This window comes from Talaromyces marneffei, chromosome 1 (assembly GCF_009556855.1).
Source record: "Talaromyces marneffei chromosome 1, complete sequence".
NCBI classification, from domain to species: Eukaryota; Fungi; Ascomycota; class Eurotiomycetes; order Eurotiales; family Trichocomaceae; genus Talaromyces; species Talaromyces marneffei.
Genome location: NC_072348.1, coordinates 3,636,190 through 3,655,780, shown reverse-complemented (window position 1 = coordinate 3,655,780; position 19,591 = coordinate 3,636,190). Strand labels below are relative to the sequence as shown.

The following is a 19,591-nucleotide window of genomic DNA, read 5'->3' as shown; positions in this document are numbered from 1 at the left end:
CCAGCCCTAATAAACTATACACTGAATGATATCATCTGCACAGACATCGACATACTACGTAACATAATCTGGGCAAATATTAGTTAGTTACTTTACACCGGCGTTACAATACAATACTAGGACAAGGTTCAAGCTAGTCCCAAAGAGGCTCCAAGCTCGCCGTTGTAGATCGAACGTGAGTCATCCAGACATTTCCATTGGCTGCTGGGCTGAGATATGCGTTAGTCATTGTATCATGTTAGTTAACTAACTAACTAGTTAGTTAACTTGACCATTTTAGCTAGTTAGTTAAAGTTAACTAACTACGGACTAGTTGTCCTATTTTTGTACAACCATGTACGCAAATGAGCTCGAATACAATGCGAGAAAACGACGGCACGAGGAGAACGTGGACTGATTTCTGTATTTGACTGTATCTGTATTGCATATACTGTGACGTCGACTAGTTTCGAAAGTCAATTGGGTGAATTTACCGTGTATGGCCGTATGAGGGAGTAATGTGGCAAATGTTTCACCGTACGGGGACGAAAAATACCCCATGAAACTCAATCTGCATTCTGGACCGAAGTTGTGATGGATCCGGTCAACTTGCTCCGCTTTGCTTGTCGAAGTTTCTCTTCCGCTTTCTCTTCTTTCTCGCTGTTCACTTCGATTCTTCGTGTCGAGTCCAGTGCCTCACACTATTGTATCGACAGTTGGGTTGTCGCATGTACTTCCACTGTTGGAAACTCTTGTATCTTGTTCAATTGAGTGTGTACTGTGGAATGACGTCGTGCAATACTACAATCTCTGTCTCTTATCGTGCATGATTTGAGATAACGACCCAAGCTACGACGATTGATACGCATATCCGGCGGCGACCTGTGCGCTCGTACCACCACCCTACTTTCCCATCACAACTGGGGATTCTCATTAGCAATTGTGCAGTGCTGAATATTTCCAATTCCCCAACATGAAGTAAGTCTCAGAAAGAAAAGAAGAAAAAAGTCGCAAAAAGATGTCTGCAGACGCATTCCTCGCATATCTACGTTCCTCGTAGCTGGTCGATGAACATGCAGGCCGCATAGCGCAAAGAACAGATAAGCTAACCCGAGCGTAACACAACATAGGTTCGGCGAACAGCTCCGTTCGTCCATGATCAAGGACTATTTCTGGCACTATATCGCCTACGAAGATCTTAAGGACGCCCTCAAAACAGAATATGTGACCGAGCCAACCCCCGCAAACCCGAAACCAGACCGTAAACCATGGACGGAAGCCGACGAAAGACGGTTTGTAGCCTTGTTGGAAAGCGAACTGGATAAAGTCGCTACTTTTCAAAGTTTGAAGAGTAAAGAGATTATTCAGCGGATTAAGGCGAGTGAGCAGGAGGTTAACCATGTGGTGGGTCGGTTGGAGTCTTCCAATTCTCGTCGTGCGGCAGATAGGCCGACCGATGAGGATTTTCTGTTGCTTGAGGCTGATTTGAGTGATATCATTGCTGATGTCCATGATCTGGCCAAATTCACGCAATTGAATTACACTGGGTTCCAGAAGATTATCAAGAAGCATGATGTAGGTTTGATTTTGAACCACAGCTTGCGATTCCTGTACTAACACCGCACAGAAACAAACGAGGTGGTACTTGAAGCCCGTGTTCGCTGCCCGATTGAATGCCAAGCCATTTTTCAAGGACAATTATGACGCGTTCGTTGTAAAACTTTCACATCTCTACGACCTGGTCAGAACCAAGGGTAACCCCGTCAAGGGTGATTCGTCTGCAGGCGGTGGACAGCAAAACTTTGTGCGACAGACCACCAAGTACTGGGTACATCCCGACAACATCACCGAGTTGAAATTGATTATCCTCAAGGTTTGTTCACAACCACTGTTTTGACTTCAGGCAAAGCTTATGTCCATTATAGCATCTTCCTGTCCTTGTGTTCAACCCCAGCAAAGAATTCGAGGAAAAGGATTCTGCCATTTCTTCGATCTATTATGACAACCCAGAAACATGGGAGCTGTATAAAGGCCGTCTTCTAAAGACAGAAGGCGCAGAGGCTATTCGACTAAGATGGTACGGTGGGATGGACGTTGACCAAATCTTCGTCGAACGCAAGACGCATCGGGAGGACTGGACCGGAGAAAAATCTGTCAAGGCGCGGTTCCCCATAAAGGAAAAATACGTCAATGCATACTTGTCTGGCGAGATGACAGTCGGAGCCGTCTTTGAGAAAATGAGAAAAGAAGGCAAGAAGACAGAACAGCAAATAGCCGACTGGGAAGCTCTTGCAAAGGAGATTCAGTACCGTGTAGTTACTCGCCACCTCATGCCTGTTTGCCGGACATTCTACCATCGTACTGCATTCCAATTGCCAGGCGATGCCCGTGTCCGAATTTCTTTGGATACTGAATTGAGCATGATTCGTGAAGACAATCTAGACGGCAGAAGACGTTCTGGTGATAACTGGCGGCGTATGGATATTGGAATCGACTGGCCATTCCGTCAACTACCACCAGAGGATATTGAAAGATTTCCCTACGCAGTTTTGGAAGTCAAACTCCAAACCCAAGCTGGACAGGAACCCCCTCAGTGGATTCGCGACCTCACCGCCAGTCATCTAGTAGAGGCCGTTCCTAAATTCAGCAAGTTTATCCACGGATGCGCGACTGTATTTCCTGACAAGATTCATCTCTTGCCTTTCTGGTTCCCGCAAATGGACGTCGACATCCGAAAGCCCATTACGCGCAAATATGGTATTGAACGGCCGGCGCAGAGCACGAGCTTATCCACTTCGGACATGATTGACGAGGAGGATGATGAGACAGATGACGAGATTGACGTACATGGTGATCAGACAAGCAATATCAGTACTATTCAAGCCGTTGCCAACGATGAACGCAACAATGACACGCTACAGGCGACCCGTAACGAGTTAGATGTCGAAGAACGTGTCGCTGCTGATTTCCTTGCTGGTGATGAGGACTATCCATTGTATGACTCGGATGACGAGTCTGATTTCTCGGATGATGTGCTCGAAGAGGCGCGTCGTATCGGAGGGATGTACTATTACCGTATGTTGTTGAGCAGCTATCTTCAGCGCACAGGGCATATCACCTGGGAAGTTTTGAAGGCTATCACGCCTCGACCACGAGCTACGCCGATGCCCGAAGGGACAAGCAATGGAATCACCATTCTCGGAAACGGCAGACGCACAGTGAAGCGCTTCACTGCTCCCAAGGGTAAACGTAAGTATTAATACATCTCCTTAAGTTCCGCAGAAACATCTAACAAATGAATACAGGCATTCACGTCCCCATCCGCGTCGAACCAAAAGTTTACTTTGCTGCTGAACGCACGTTCCTTTCCTGGCTCGAATTCTCAATCTTGATCGGCTCCATAGCAGCGACCCTTCTCAACTTTGGCAGTGACTACGTGACATTCGCATCGGCATGGGTTTTCAGCATCATTGCCGTCATATGCCTTCTCTACTCTGTGATACTATACGTCTGGCGTGTGGACAAGATCCGTAAAAGACGGGATGTTAAACGCATCTATTACGAAAAATGGGGTCCCACCTTCCTTTGTCTGGGATTGGTAGCGGCTGTGTTGGTCAATTTCATCCTGAGGGCGAAACACGGCCAACTTGTGTCTGGTAATGATCAGCAGTATCATCCTGTATATCAAGCGGATAAGGTAAATCAGACGACCGTGGATGCCGACAGTCTTCGTGGTTTGGAGCTGTGATTTCTTTTATGTCTGTCTATTCTTGGGTTTTTAAGGCACGGCATGCTTGCTAGATGTGGTGTCATAGAGCGACGACGATCTGTACAAAATGTACAAACTGAGAATATATGCATGAGATAGATTACTTACATATCTGAAATTTCACGTTACATGATTGCATATTGGCTACATGAATGAGAGCCAATACTAGAAGTATAAAGTGAACATGAAATTTCAAAACAATATTCTATAACAACCTAGGTGACTTGTTAAAAATACAGACCAGTTGCTCCAAGAACCTTTCGAAACAGTCAGAAACCCAATGGCACCGAAACCACGATACAACCACAAACAAGACAAATCCCCATTTTTCCTTTCAAAACTCATCTTTATTGATTTGAGGCTTTTCAATCGATGCTTGCCAGGTAATGGAATGGTAGGTATGTAAGAGAGCTTTGTGATAATAACTCGAACACATCCCTTGATATATATAGGCATGTATAGTCAGGCCAGTTGAAGACCTTTTGGCAATTGAACGTTTGGCCAGTAACTCCATGTGACATCTACAACCATTGAGCAGACACCATGCCTAATCCAGGCACCACTATAAACAGTGATATACTTTGAAAAAAAGGAAAATAGATGGCCGTATGCGAGTCCGGTAGGCATTAAGAAGTAATTCGGTGCCAAGACTTAGGGCTAATTTCCCAAATCTGGACGCCAAAATCTCACGCAGGTACCTAAGGTACATTCAACCTTACACAAATCGAACAAACTATTAAATGGATTCATGGTAATGGAATACCCTGGAATCGGTATAGTATCCATTTCGTCGTCGCTGCTGCCAAACCTGATTTTCAATGGAAGTTTCGGTCTGCTGATACCAAATATTATCAGCGTGCTCCATAGCATTGCCTAGGCATCTCCTAGTTGAAAAAGTGAAGTCTCTAGGATGAAAAGAATCAAGATACCGTTTCTCCTGCACGTTGGAGATAGTCGTTAGGCACCACACGCAAGAGAACGAACCCGGGTAGGATTGCACCAGTTTCATTCTCCTCCCGGACCTTATGCGTAATGCCTTTGGCCATCGTTTGACATATATGATGTTGTGTATACCCTTCGTAACTTGTATATGGGGGCACAATAGTTGAGTGCCCATCGACTGACCCGGGATTGACTGCAAGTCCGTAACTTGGTACTCTGTTTCCAAAACGAGGTTGTGTTCTTCATCAAGACCAAATTTGAGGTTGCGTTGCGCTTTAATCCTTTGGCTCTGACGCCAGTGATCATTGCATTCATGAATACATTGGTGTTGGCCAGTGGCCGGGTCAAATCCTAGTAAAAACCCTTTGTTGTGGTCGTCGCCACGTTGGGCTTCGTTACTTCCCTCTGGCTGTGCTGCTGGTTGTTGCTCTCGTTGTAGCCGTATTAATTCCTTAGTAATCCTCACCTTGTCTCTAAAGGTCATCTCAATACAAGGGCAGAGACGAACAACGCCCACAAGCTTTCCAAAAAAGCACGTTCGTCGATCGGCGGGGGTCCACAAGTCCAGCATGCTGAATTCGTTGACTGGATGAAGCTTGTAACATCCCATATAACGACGCCAATTCGCATTTTCCAGCCTTCTCAGAAGCTCCCAACGCTCTCTACCCGCTTTCTCCCAGGGGTAGTATCTGTCGTAGATCCATCGGGGCCGAGCTCGAGTCGAATTCCTCAATTCCGCTGCAAGGGGCCAGCAGTCTATGATTTTAAACAAGGACTTGCATGTGAGAGCAAGGCACAGCCGGTCGAGGTCCGACTGGACGTAGGAGTCTTTGCCTTTCTGGTCAAGGTAGGTAAGCACTTTGTGCATCCAGGTACTCATACCTGCCACCAGTCATCAGTTCCTGCTTCAGTTTAATGATTTGAATATACTGAGAAACAGTTGGGAGGCCGTTCGAGGTCTAGTTTATATGCAAACATCTAAGGATGCTGTATATAGGTCTATAATGCTCATTGTTCTTGATTAGAAAGTGACCAGTTTCTTTAGTCCTCAGCTGATCTGATGCACACACACCATACCATTGTGTCACTGAGCTTGATACAATCCTTTCCTTCGAAGCATTGAGGCCGTTTCGAGTACTATGGCATTGTCCTATTAAGAGCACTATTTACGAAACCACGAGAACCAAGCCTCAAGGCAGCCGAGGTTTGACCCTACTCATTCGGATACGATTGGTTGATGAATAATGAATGCACTTGAACTCGATAGGGTCACTGGCCGTGGTCTAGATTGATGATAAATGTTTGAAAAAGCAAAACGGACTTCAGCTCTATCTCCTCAAACTGAGCGACAAATTTTGGATTGCATGAAACTTGGAACTATATGGTATACACGAAGGAAATGAAAACTGAAAACAACAAGTCGAGTCATAAAACAAACTTATTTATTCAACATCTCTTTATTTGAGCAAACACTTTACCGCTTCTTGATGCTCACATCTAAGCTTCCAATGAACCACACACCAACAAAGACGCTGAAAAGACCCGCAGCGACGGTTAGAGGCTTGCGAAGTCCAGCTGTAAAGGGGTAGGTATATGTGACCTTTGTAGTTGTTAGTAATTGTCGGCCAAAGAAGGAATAACATGAAACATACCAATAGTTGTGAATCCCTCGCCTCGTCTGACAGGTTATCAACTTTGAGAGTCAATGCCGTTCGGCCAATCGTGTCCATATACGTGCGGTGCTTTGAAATGCTAGATTGGATATACGATGAATCTGGGAGACCATTTGGTGCATCGCCTTCCAAGATTTCATACTTAACATCTGTTGCACCCTCGGGCAGAACTACACGAACAACGACGTGATCGTATTGAATACCTTCAGCGGTCTTGGGGCCTTCAACAAAGGGCACCTTGAGAACGTACGATTCGGCACCGACTTTGCGCAAGAACGAGGAAAGATGGTTGTTCCATCCCACACGGAAACTGTATTTCCAACCACCAAAGACTGGATACCTAGGCTTCAACTCGAGATGAGCTTCGCGACCCGGGTTTCCAGGGCGGTAACGACTTGTAGAGACGTTACCGACGTCATCTGTGAAATAAGGATCCACCGATCCGGGCTTAAGCGGGTATTTGAGCTCCTGCAATGCTGAGCTTGCACCTGACCCGTAAGATTGACGGGCCCATTCAACACGGTCAAAGTTCTTGGACAAGTTTGCACCGTCGTTCCGAAGCCAGTAGCGTTCCTCTATGGCTAGGTTGCCTCCCCAGTGAGAAACTTCAATATCGCGCTCCAACAGAGAGCTAGCAAGAACGGGCTTTGTAGATTCGAAACGGAAGGTAAGGGGATACGTGGAGCCCGGTGCCACCTTGGTGTAGGGTCCATACGTTAAGGTACTTCCTTGCTTCTCCGGGTCGTTTCCAGTCTTCAATTTCGATGTCGTGGTGTACTCGGGAACATGCGGAGTTGGGAACTTGACTTTGGTCTTTTGTGTCTCGACCTCGTAGGCGGATGGCGCATAGGCATTTAGGGTGTATGTCAAGAATTGCGAATCCGATTGTCCAATAGATTTGGGCAGAGGGCTAAAAGAATTCAGAATATAGTATGAGATACTGAGGGTCGTTTGCGAGGATGGCGAAAGGGGCTCCGGGAACTGGATTTTATAGAATTGAGGGCTGCTAATGCATTGTCAGCAACTCAGTTGGCATTGACGACCTGTCAAACAAACGAACCTGTCACCATCGACCTCTACAGCTGTCACTGGAAAGCTTCCTTTCTCTGGAGACTTCTTATTGCGCACTTCAAATCCTCCAATGTGGCTGAACACATCAGCTGGAAATGGCACATAATAGTCGCTTTGTGGCTTCTTGTCTGTATTCTGCACCACCACATTGATCGTTTCACGGACGTATCCTTTTTCCAAGTTTGTGTTTCGCACTAAATTCGTATTCTTGAAAACCTGAGGGGGTTTAAAGTCCTTGGCAAGAAGGGTTTGCGCATTACTATTGCTGGACTCGGCCGCGCAAGCTAGTATACTGTAACTTGTCGACAGTAAGCCAGCGGCAATGCTGAGGAATCTCATTGTGACCAGGATGACCACAATGGGTCTGTTGTAGCTGTATATATATCGATGATATCTCGCTGCTATCTATGCCGTTTGACAATGGGGCGATGTAATTGAATTGAGGGAAAGTGAGTAGAAGTGAAGCTGTTGGAGCAACTGTTGAGATGGGGAAAGAGCTTAGGTGGCCCTCCGCGGCGGTATACGGTGACCGCTTCGGCCACTTGGTGCACTCCGCATCGTCATGTATCATATGTATCCTGCGGGGATTGACCTTTCATTTTATCATAATTGACAGTCATATCTCAACCATAACACACAAAGACCCTCGGTATCATCGGAATTAAAGCTTAGTATGCTGTGATTGAATACAACTTGGTGGCTACTATGGCAATCGCCCGTGCTGCACGGCTTCGCAGCTGGCCCAGAACATCACTACCTACACGATTTCTTTCCTACAGACATATCTCCAGCAAGGCTTGTGAATTTGCCAAGAGTAGATTTTTCCAAGTATCGGAAGAAGTCAAAGATGCCATAGCTACTGGCCAGCCAGTGGTTGCACTAGAGTCGACCATATATACACACGGTAGCTATACTTCATCCGTTTCAGTCGTCGGTTTCAGCCAGCTAATGGCAGTCTAGGTTTCCCATACCCAGATAATGTAGCGCTTGCATCGCTACTTGAATCAGTCGTGCGGAAAAATGGTGGCATTCCTGCGACAATTGCAGTGTTCGATGGTGTAGCTCGCGTGGGTTTAGACGCCCAAGAGATTATTGAAGTGGCAGCTAGTGCTCAAACGAAAAGCGCACTCAAAGTCTCACGGCGTGACCTTGGCTACATTTGTGGACTAGTGAGTTTTTCTAGAGGTTATAAAGGCTGAGAGATGCTAATTGAATTGAAGGGTTTCGCAGGCAACCGTATTCATGGAGGTACTACCGTTTCAGGAACCATGATTCTAGCTCATCTGGCTGGCATCAAGGTTTTTGGTACTGGTGGTCTAGGTATGTACGTCTCAACTGATGCAGTAACACCAACTAACACGAGTAGGTGGCGTTCATCGAGGAGCAGAAGTGTCAATGGATATATCAGGTATGAAAATCAGAAACAAGCTTTGGAGAACAACACTAATTGAGAAATAGCCGATTTGACGGAACTAGGAAGAACGCCTGTTGCTGTAGTCAGTTCCGGCTGCAAGAGCTTTTTGGACATCCCCAAAACTCTTGAATATCTCGAAACTGAAGGTGTCCTGGTTGGCACCTTTGCAGACGGCCGAAAAGGCCACGTCGATTACCCGGCGTTCTGGACTCGTGATAGTGGAATACGAAGTCCCAAGGTGATTCAGAATGAGCGCGATGCAGCGGCGATGATCTGTAAGTTATTGTCACCCGCAAGAAAAGTAAACATGGCTAATTTACGTAGATGCTCAGAACCAACTGGGCTTGACATCGGGAATACACTTTGCAAATCCTGTCCCGGAAGAGTTCTCTATACCAAAAACCGAGATGGACAGAGTCATTGATGAGGCAGTCAAAACGGCTGCAGCCGAAGGATTTCACGGAAGCGACAACACGCCTTTTATCCTCGCAAAAATCAAAGAACTCACTGGTGGCACCAGTATTCCAGCAAATCGCGCGCTTATTGAATCGAATGTGCAACGCGCAACAAACGTAGCTGTCGAGTTGATGAAACTCGAACAAGTTCACAGAAAGCCAGAACATCGGTGAGCCATTCGGAAGACACATCACAGAAGACTTGTGCTGATTGGTGTTGTACCTACGTCAATAGATCAATACCAGTGAGTCATGTTCCAACGCCATCCCTTAGCTCGTCAGTCACAGCGCCGACGCATGATACAGAAAGCGTAGAGACTGTAAGCACACCCGTACCAGCTCTTGGCAGTGTGGAAAAGGTAGACATGCTAGTCGCTGGCTCACTTGCTATTGATTTATCCTGTGATTTTGCCCCTTTGGCGAGTCAGAAAGCCACAGTCAACCCTTCTGTGCAGACTTCGAACCCAGCTACGATTGAGCAAAGTCTAGGGGGGGTAGGTTACAATGTTGCGATTGCTGCAAACTATATTGGAAGCAAGACTCTCTTCTGCAGTGTTGTTGCTGATGATCTGAGCGGGAAAGCAGCTCTCGCCGGTATTGAGCATGAGGGTCTAGGGACTACAGGTATTCAGATCTTGTCTCCCTCCTTGGGTATGAGGACGGCTCAATACGTTGCCATCAACGACTCCAAGAAAGATCTTTTCATAGCCATGGCGGATATGGCCATTATGGAGCTCCCAGAAAATGAGCTTGACATGGAAGGCTTCTGGGGATCTATAGTCGCGCAAGCACGACCAAATTGGATTGTGGTGGATGGAAATTGGAATCCAGCCGTGATGGCCAAATGGATCGAACTGGGTCCAAAGGTCGGGGCTCGTGTTGCCTTTGAGCCCGTCTCTACCGCGAAGGCTACTAGGCTTTTTACTCAACTAGCAGAGGGGAAAACTTCTGGTATCATCGGACCTTCAGATACCGTTCCTCGCTCAAAAGTTGACCTTGTCGCGCCCAACGAACTCGAGCTTATATCCATGTACTCCACGGCCCGTGACAAGGGATTATTCGAATCTCCGGAATGGTGGAATATCATCAACGAGCTCAACCTCTCCGCCGCGGGATCTCGAGACTTGCTCGTGTCAGTTACATCTCCTTCCTTAGTCGACGCTGGCATTCCACAGCAGAGTATTCAACTACTTCCGTTTATTCCCTCCCTCCTCATCAAATTAGGACCTCAGGGCGTGCTCCTCACGCAACTCTTACCTCGCGGAGATGCGCGCTTGACGTCACCCGATTATGCGCCGTACATTATCTCTCGAACTCCTCTTTCTGTACCAAGCGGCAACGAATTGGTTGGAGGCGTTTATATGCGTCTATTCCCTCCAGAGACGGTCCTCGCTGACCAAGATGTGGTGAGCGTAAACGGGGCGGGCGACACATTGCTAGGCGTGGTTGTCGCAGGACTTGCCAGCGATCACAATTCAGGAGGGAATATCGAAGACATCATCCCACTTGCTCAGAGGGCTAGTCTATGTACGTTACAGAGCAAGGGTGGCGTGAGTCCTAGTATAAGAGAGCTCAGCCTCAACTATTGAGGCATAGATCTAGTTAACTTAACTAGCTAACTAGTTAACTTAGTTAACTACAAGAGAACTATTTAATCAAGTAATCCGAGTACCTTTTTCTCTTTTCTCTTTGTTTCTTCTCATCAATTGATAGAATCAATGTAGGGCAGTGCAAGATACCATGGATTAGTTTACTTGCCTACCTGGGCAGGTATGTTCAGACTTACAGACACAAACCCTATCCTGCTGAGTGCCCAAGTAGTTGTGTAGGATGGTCATTGGGTCGCTATTAGGGCTAGCTATCATGCAAAGTCGACAGTGCCGGGCAAACTCGGAACGACGCCAGTGAAGAGAAGCAGCACGGCTATGTGAATTGTGAAATGTAATTTTTTGTTATGGTTTGAATAAGTGAAAATGCTGGGTTTTAGTTTACCTGTGATTAGCAGAGCGAGCGTGGTTCGCAGTGTTTTTGTCGGCTATCCAGATCACCCAATCATTATCATGTGTACGAGCCGGTTCCTAGGTAGGTACCTCTATATAACTTACTGTATCAGGATCAATTACATCAATCCATAACCTTGGAACTCCACCGTATTTTGAAAGTTCCTGGAGCACAGCGAGTGGGGGGACTCTATTACGTATCTAACCCCGGAATGGGCAGTTGACCCCAGATTTGCGTTCAAGGTAAATATATATACGTATATATATATATATCCATGTTCCGAGGCTTGACTGGTGCTACCCACACCACTACCTTCAGTACGTGATCTGTGCCTGGATCAATCTGCATAGGGCCACCCGAGTCCCGAGCCAGGAACATTTATCCGAAGATACTGTGTATACTACAGAGTAGACGACTCGAGGGCAAAACAAACACACGGACGTCAGATCTAGGACTCTAGACTGCAGGCAAACATGCAAGTATGTCACAGTTACATTGGATGTTTGAGCCTCGGCTCGTATCTTGTTGGCATATAAGCGATCATAGTCTGTATCCTATTTTGTTGTAGATTCTGATGATATATTTTTGTGTTTAAACCCGTTGACCGTTGAAGTTGACTACGTATCCATGGGCATAGGTAACTAACCTATCCGATGACAGCGATTCCCCACAATAGCCGATCGCCAAACAAAGTCAACGGTGAAGAAAGAACCACGGGCCAGTACGCATGTACATTACACCAATAAAATAACAGGAGCCAAATGCTGGCTCTACGACGTAGTTACGGTAGTAGAGATGCAACAACACGATGAAGACGAGAAAGAAGGAAAGAAAGCCTCGTGAGGGATTTCCGCATTGGTCGCTGACTCGCGGGCCAATCAGCGAGTATTGTTACTACACAGTATAGTATACGCGGTGGTACCATACTTACCACACGGCCACATGGGCAGTCAGCGCAGAGGCCGTCTACCGGTAATGGCAATACAGAATTTCGGTATAGACTACCACAGTAGGTGCACAGTACTCCCGTCTACGTACAGACTGGCTGTACACGCTTTGTCCCATGCAGGGATGGATGTCCGTACACTTGCCAACACTTAACTTAGCACTTACATACTGCCACGCGAGAAATAGCAAGACTGCGTACATATTCTCCGGCGCAAAGGAATGAGGCATTTTATCTGCATTTTTCTTGTTTCGTCACGCTAAAATATTAAGTGCTTGTCTTCTCGGGGACTAGAAACCGTTTCTTTGATCAACGGACAGCCACGAGGGCGCCCACCGTGGGGATCTGGTTGAAGAGTCTCTGAAGAATAAAGAAAGAAAATGAAATGAAACAAAACAGAACGAGAAACAGAACGAGAAACAAGCTTATAGTAACTCTAAATAGAAGTGTCCGGAGTAAATGGTACCAAGTTACTACTAACAGAGCGACTCGGGACTCTCTCCGTAGGTGTGTGACTAATTCTCATATAGCCGACCGATTGGACCGTTATTGGCTGCGCTCCCCGCAGCGACTCTCTCTTCCTCGTTCTCCAAACCGACGGATTGATTTTGCACGAGACAAGACGAGAGAAAGAGTTTTGTGCCTCTTCTCTGCTCTCTAGTCCGTATCTTCCTGCACATAATCGTGTGCTGCCACTCTCTACCGACGTCTGGCCAGTCGTACCTCCAGCATTCCAACCAGACCAATCTCCACTCTTCCAACTTTTCCAGCACGACTTCTGACTCCGTCGGCCCTCGTCGCAAGTCCCCCGAGAGCCCATTGAACCTCCAAAAAAACAAAAACCCGGACGACAACGACAATTCAATGAACAAAACCCCCACGTGCCGCTTCGAGTGATCAACATACCAATCTTGTCGTGCCTTTGCCCGCTCGTCGCATCAAGGACTAATTGCCGGCGCGCGACACTCATCATCCCGTTTGATGACTGAGTTACCGAGGGCTAAGAACCTGGTGCGCTGGTTCGAGAATAGCCCTGATTTATCACGACATTTTCGATAGGATTGGACTTTTAGACTTGGATAATTTAAGAGAGCGGGAGAGAGAGAGAGAGAGAGAGAGAGAGATAATTGGTGTCGGTACTAGGTGACGGTTAATGCGTGATAATCAGATGATGGACACCGATAAAGACGATTTGCCCTCCGCCACGGATCATAGTGAGCATGAATCTGGCGATGCTGTTAAAGTGGAGGGCGGTGCTTCGAAAACAGCGTCGAATTCCAAGGATCCCTCGCGACCGCGAAGGAAGAAAGCACGCCGTGCGTGCTTTGCGTGTCAACGTGCGCATTTAACTTGCGGTTTGTTTTTTCCAGCCCTAGCACTTAATTTCATGATGCTAATTTTGTAGGCGATGAGCGGCCTTGTCAACGATGCATCAAGCGCGGTTTGCAGGATGCATGCCACGACGGTGTGCGAAAAAAGGCAAAATACCTGCACGATGCCCCAGACGGTGCTCTCGTGCCTGGTGCTCAGGGCAACTTCTACAATCAAGCGAACGGCTTGCCGAAGATCTCGCCAACCGAGTATACGCAAAATGGAACCAACAATGCGCAACAACAGCAGCAAAAATCAGGCACAATTTATGCTTCGTCTACACCCTCATACAATAACAACAACGGCACGTTTGATACAAACAACGCAACAAACACGGTTCTACCAGACAGTGCAGCACTGAATCCAGGCCCGTTTACTGCAACACCTGCTTCGCCTACTTTTAGTATATCTACTTCCTCGGCTATGCCCAGTCTCACACAGCCCACCAACGACATGACGTCTGGAGCCGGGCAGGGCTCATTCGGTGCCTTTTTCGATCCCAGTGATCCAGCCTTGTTTAACTTTGATCTTGCCAGTATGAATTTTGGCAATCGATATGGTGCTTTGGAATTTGGCATGCTAGGGCATATGGCCACTGGTGCTGGAGACACCCCTCCCAGTGACAACGGCAACCAGCGAGGAGGCTCGGTTGGTCAACGCAGCAACTCGCAACAATTTGGTAACCCTCCAGGAGCGTTTACTACCGAGAGTCCTAGTCAGCAGTCATTCATGTTTGGCGATCCCGTGCTAAACGATTGGTCCGGGGGTCAAAATACGAATCCTCGGATGAATGTTGGTAGTGGGCTGTACGGTCAAGGCGGAGGAGGAGGAGGAGGAGGAATGCATTTGTTGCAACAAGATGCGCCTCATGCATACGCCATTGGATCCAATACATTTGCCAGTCCTTCGTCAACGACGAGTCCTCATGCGACAACAATTGCGCCATCGCAATTTGACGATTCACCAATGAAGACAAAAACGGTGATATCGACCCCGCATCTGCGCCAGCAAAGTCTGTACAACTCCAACTCGAATAAAAGACGCCATCGCGAACCCTCCGCAATTTACGACAGTGTCAAGGAGCCATACTCATACACCGGCGGATTCCATAAACTGATTGCTTTTATTAAGAGACGGTTTTCGCCACCAAAGACAGTGCGCATCGCCAAGGCCTTGGCGTCTATCCGACCATCTTTTATCGCTACGACCAAGACGCTGAATCAGGATGATTTGATCTTCATGGAGAAATGTTTTCAGCGCACGTTGTGGGAGTATGAAGATTTCATCAATGCATGCGGCACGCCAACTATCGTGTGTCGCCGTACAGGCGAAGTAGCTGCAGTTGGAAAGGAGTTTAGTATCTTGACTGGATGGAAGAAGGAAGTCCTACTCGGCAAGGAGCCGAACCTAAACGTCAACACAGGCGGTGGCAACAATACATCCTCTCAATCAGATTCAACCTCATCTTCAATACGTGGCGGCGCAGGAGGACGAATGCGCAACCAAGAACCTGGCCCAAACAACATGGCCCCCGTCTTCCTCGCCGAACTGTTGGACGACGACAGCGTAATCGAATTCTACGAAGATTTCGCGCGACTCGCCTTTGGCGATTCCCGGGGCAGCGTCATGAATACATGCAAATTACTCAAGTACAAGACGAAAGAAGACATGGATTCTGTCAACGCGGATGATTCGCGATGGAATTCGGCCATGACGCACCATATCGTTGGGAAAGGGGGGATTGTCGGGGAGGCTGGGATGAATCGGTTGGGATTCAAAGATGGGCGCGTGGAATGCAGCTATTGTTGGACGGTGAAGAGGGATGTTTTTGATATACCCATGTTGATTGTTATGAACGTAAGCGTCCTTTTTTTTCTCCTTCAGACTTGGTGGATGCACTAACATGACACAGTTTTTACCGCATATTTGATCACATCGATCACAAGAGAAAACGACTTATCAGAGTGACTCTATACCCTTTTCTTTTCTTTCTATCCTTTGGATTATCATCTCGGCAGGTGTACGGTGTCTATCAGTCAGACAAGGCGTTTCGTCGGATCCCAAAAAAAGTTCTCAAACACGTACATATTCTTCATTGTTATTTTTTGTCTAGTTTTCCAAGGTTCTTCTTTATTTTCTTGTATATCTTTCGGGTGTCTCCTGTACATATAACCAAACCAAGTGCGAACGCGGACCGGACTGGATGGATACAAGACTAGAACGGAGGTGTATATTGTTTTTGTGTGTGGTGCATATATTAGTGTTAATAGTACATTACTAGACATTTTTTTTATTTTTACTTACATATTTGATCAATGAATGTAGACTGTAGCTGTAGTAGTATATACGTACATAAACACACTCCGTGTTAACTCGTGGTGGTTCCGCAGAGAGGCTTAGAAACGCTTAGATCCACTCGGCGATGATAGAAATGTTCCGCATCAGCCCCGCGGATGACTGATTCTATCAACTATTTCATTTTCTCCTCGGATTAGCCAGGTAAGCATAAGCATTCTCTCTTTGTGTTTAAGTAGATACATATATCCATAATCTAAGAATGCATACTAACAATCCTTAGATTTAACTCCCATTGTTGTCTGGTGCTAACTGCCTGTCCTGCCGACGACAGAGCCGCACTGCATTTGTCAGACATCCCATCTCTATCAGTCCCGTCATCTACATAATATAAAAGACGCTAGGACATCTTACAAACTTTGTAACTATCACACCGACTTCGAAATGCGTCCAAACGGCCCTCGAGACCCCGTCGCAGGCCCCGACGCAGGTCCCGAAGCACCATATCCCATCCGCCTCTCGGGCCCAGTCATCAAGGGTTTCGGACGAGGGAGTAAAGAAGTCAGTCCCTCTCTCAACATCCCCCCCCCCTTTTTTTTTTCCCCAAGGACATTAAGATCTAACGAAGTAAAGCTCGGTATCCCAACCGCAAACATCCCATCAGATGGTCTGGCGGCCTATCCCTCCCTCCAGACGGGGGTATACTACGGCGTCGTGGCTCTTGACCCGGCGCAATTCGTGTACAACAAGATCGAGCCGTCAACTTCAACTTCAACTTCTACCCCCACCTCGGCTTCGGCAGAAGGAAAGAAGGAAGAGATTACGATCCTGCCCGCTGTGCTGAGCATAGGTTACAACCCATTCTATAAGAATGAGGTTAAATCCATTGTCCGTTCCCCCTTCTCCTCATCCCCGTCTACTTTCAATACTAATGTTACCAGGAAATCCATATAATGCCCCCCCTCTCCTCCCCCAGCCCAACCTCAACCTCGCCTACAACAACAACAACAGAATCGGAGACGAAATTCTTCAAACTCCCTGACTTTTATTCAACGCACCTCAATCTCCTGATTCTGGGGTATATTCGTCCTGAATTCGACTACGTATCGCGTGAAGCGCTCGTGGAGGATATCAGGATTGATTGTGAGGTTGCGAGGAGTAGTCTTATGAGGAGCGGGTATGTGAGTTATTTGGCTGATCAGAGCCAGGCTGGTGAAGAGGAAGGGGATAGGGAGGACGTGAGGAAGGAGAGGGAGTGGTTGAGGAGTTTCGGGGGCAGTTCTGTGCTTTAAAAGAAAATGCTTAGGCTTGTTTGGGCGGCGGATGATAGAGGTTAGTTAGTTAGTTAGATGAGAGAATTCGGGTATTGGTCAATGCGAATAATATATTAGGTATCTATTCTATGTCTACATGCTGTGCCGATAATCATTAAAAATATGCAAGACTTTTTTTAAATATACAAGTTTTTAGGCGACGTCGATTCCCATCTGGTGAAGCGTCTTAAATACGAGAGGTCGCGAATCTGCTCTTCTTTCGCAGTTCCTTACCATATGTGAAGAACAGATATCTAGTGGATGGTTAGTCAGTGTACCCGATGATAAGGGGAAAAGAAAGGAGAAACTCACGGCAATGGAAGCATCAAAAACGTCAAGAATCCCAACAGACTCGACGCCCAATGAATTCCGAGGCGATTGTACACTGTTGAAGATCCGTCAGTCAATCAGTCACTTCGAGGTTAATTCTCCGATCCGCACAACGTGGCCGGTAACACAAGCTGCAACCTAATCTCAACGACGGAAACTTACTGTATGTTCCAAACAAAGGGAAAACACCTGCAAAACTCGATCGAGCGAAACTGTTGGCTGCCAGAGCACTAGCTGCGAATTCGGGGTAGGCATCGACCAGGAATGTGAAAATTCCGGAATACACGAGAATGACCCTGAACGAGAAGTTAGCTTGCACTTCATCCATTTCTTGAGATAAGGCAAACGCACCCCATTCCAAACACCGCCGTTCCAATAATCGGCGCAATCCAGTGGATATGCGAATACGCCGTCCAGGCGAAAATGAAAATACCAATGGTGACCGGAGGAGCACCTGCAATGGCAGGAGGAAGACGCCATTCGGGCATCGACTCTCCCTTCTCACCCACGGCAGCCATATGGTTGCGCTCCAGGCGTTGATAGTTCTTGCGCCAGAGCGGATCCGTTGCAATTGCCAGCATCATGCCAACCGAGATACCCAAAAAGCTGCATCCGACCTGCCATAACTTGAAGCCGTACACTTCGGAAAAGACGAGGTTGAAGGCACCAAAGAAGAGATACAGAATACCCAAGAGAACGGCGGAATACAGACAGAGACACAATACCATCGGCTCCAAGGTGAGAAGTTGGAAGGGCCGGTAGCAAGAACGGATTACTGTCTGGGCGACGCTTCGGTCTAGTTTTTCGATTGGTGCGATGTATCTCTGATCACCGGTCTCTTCGCGGAGTCGCATAGCTTTGCGTTTCAACAATCTGCAGTCATTAGACTCGTCGTATCTGACCGAGAGAGAAAAAAAAAAGCTTACACTGGATGATATGTCTCGGGAACGAAAAAGAACAATGCAACCAACTGAACTCCGGCCCAGATAAGGAAGGTATAGAACGTCCATCGCCTACGTCCGTCAGCCTTATTATATCAAAATCGTTCTTTAATGGTGATCTTACCAAGCAGTATACTGATTAATAAACCCACCAACCCTAAAACGGTTAGCACCTTATTCAAATAGGGCATCCAGGAGAACATACAATGGACCGATTTGGGGTCCCAAGAATGGTGCCGCAGTAAACGCCATCATCGGCGCCGCAAGTTCATTGCGATTAAACAAATCGCCCACCGTGCCTCCTGCCACGCTCAGAAACGCGGCGCCAGAAAGCCCACCAAAGAAGCGCACAACAATCAATGTCTCAATATTCTGCGCAACGGCGCATGGAATCATCCAAATGACATAGAACGTGAAGGAAGTGACATAAATGATACGTCGGCCATAGAATTCGGACAAGGGAGCTAGAAACATTGGACCAATACCAAGACCGAAAATGAATGTCGTCAAGCCGAGTGTTGCGACTTCTTTGGAGCAGTGGAATTCTTCGGTAACTTGGGCGTAGATCATTGTATATACCGAGGACGTGCATGTTCTATATCGATCAGTCGATTGGCCAGCCTTCCTGATGGAGAAAATAACCTACACGCAAACAGAGCCTAGACAAACAACCGACGCAATAAGCCACTTCCTAACATAGCTCATATTTTTCGGATTTTCGGGATCATTCTCGTCCCATTTTACCAGCAATTCAGAGGCTGACGCATCCGGTGCACGCGGTACACCTTCCTCCTTTCTCTGCTCAATCTCTTCTTCCTCCTCTTCATCCTCTTCCTCCCCTCGAACACTGATAGTATATCCATCCGTCAGCGACAATGTCGGATGGAGATGTGTGGATGCCCGCGACGTTCTCGAGGTGGTCTTGTGCAATTCCATTGTGTTCAGGGCATGTTGCTGTGCTGTTGGAGATGCAATGGGTGAAAAGGTAGTCCCATCTCGCTCTTCGATGGATTGCGACGATGTCGACGACATGGAATGGCGGTCTGTTTCGTGTTTTTCCTCCATTTGTGAAAGCGTCGATTCGGATATTC

At 47.1% G+C, this 19,591-nt stretch overlaps 7 protein-coding genes across 7 annotated transcripts; 4 read left to right on the top strand and 3 right to left on the bottom strand.

The window, feature by feature from the left end:
- Window positions 1-952: 952 nt before the first annotated feature.
- Window positions 953-3,727, top strand: EYB26_001358 (uncharacterized protein; the record flags this gene model as incomplete). Its single annotated transcript, XM_054260669.1, has 5 exons — window positions 953-957; window positions 1,110-1,554; window positions 1,607-1,852; window positions 1,905-3,228; window positions 3,285-3,727. 5 exons carry the CDS (start codon window positions 953-955, stop codon window positions 3,725-3,727), a joined length of 2,463 nt encoding a protein of 820 aa, XP_054116644.1.
- A 757-nt stretch (window positions 3,728-4,484) lies between these two features.
- EYB26_001357 (uncharacterized protein) lies at window positions 4,485-5,261 on the bottom strand (the record flags this gene model as incomplete). The annotated part of the gene is made up of 1 exon (XM_054260668.1): window positions 4,485-5,261. One exon carries the CDS (start codon window positions 5,259-5,261, stop codon window positions 4,485-4,487), a length of 777 nt encoding a protein of 258 aa, XP_054116643.1.
- Window positions 5,262-6,164: 903 nt separating this feature from the next.
- On the bottom strand, window positions 6,165-7,773 carry EYB26_001356 (uncharacterized protein; the record flags this gene model as incomplete). Its single annotated transcript, XM_054260667.1, has 3 exons — window positions 6,165-6,290; window positions 6,343-7,366; window positions 7,424-7,773. 3 exons carry the CDS (start codon window positions 7,771-7,773, stop codon window positions 6,165-6,167), a joined length of 1,500 nt encoding a protein of 499 aa, XP_054116642.1.
- Window positions 7,774-8,139: 366 nt separating this feature from the next.
- Window positions 8,140-10,892, top strand: EYB26_001355 (uncharacterized protein; the record flags this gene model as incomplete). Its single annotated transcript, XM_054260666.1, has 7 exons — window positions 8,140-8,338; window positions 8,395-8,603; window positions 8,655-8,754; window positions 8,801-8,842; window positions 8,893-9,123; window positions 9,173-9,473; window positions 9,539-10,892. The coding sequence occupies 7 exons, from the start codon at window positions 8,140-8,142 to the stop codon at window positions 10,890-10,892; spliced, it is 2,436 nt and encodes an 811-aa protein (XP_054116641.1).
- Window positions 10,893-13,418: 2,526 nt separating this feature from the next.
- Window positions 13,419-15,551, top strand: EYB26_001354 (uncharacterized protein; the record flags this gene model as incomplete). The annotated part of the gene is made up of 3 exons (XM_054260665.1): window positions 13,419-13,605; window positions 13,656-15,478; window positions 15,534-15,551. The coding sequence occupies 3 exons, from the start codon at window positions 13,419-13,421 to the stop codon at window positions 15,549-15,551; spliced, it is 2,028 nt and encodes a 675-aa protein (XP_054116640.1).
- Window positions 15,552-16,360: 809 nt separating this feature from the next.
- Window positions 16,361-17,208, top strand: EYB26_001353 (uncharacterized protein; the record flags this gene model as incomplete). Its single annotated transcript, XM_054260664.1, has 3 exons — window positions 16,361-16,477; window positions 16,550-16,804; window positions 16,858-17,208. 3 exons carry the CDS (start codon window positions 16,361-16,363, stop codon window positions 17,206-17,208), a joined length of 723 nt encoding a protein of 240 aa, XP_054116639.1.
- A 208-nt stretch (window positions 17,209-17,416) lies between these two features.
- Window positions 17,417-19,565, bottom strand: EYB26_001352 (uncharacterized protein; the record flags this gene model as incomplete). Its single annotated transcript, XM_054260663.1, has 8 exons — window positions 17,417-17,483; window positions 17,542-17,614; window positions 17,722-17,855; window positions 17,911-18,432; window positions 18,486-18,572; window positions 18,625-18,657; window positions 18,706-19,095; window positions 19,147-19,565. The coding sequence occupies 8 exons, from the start codon at window positions 19,563-19,565 to the stop codon at window positions 17,417-17,419; spliced, it is 1,725 nt and encodes a 574-aa protein (XP_054116638.1).
- Window positions 19,566-19,591: the final 26 nt, after the last annotated feature.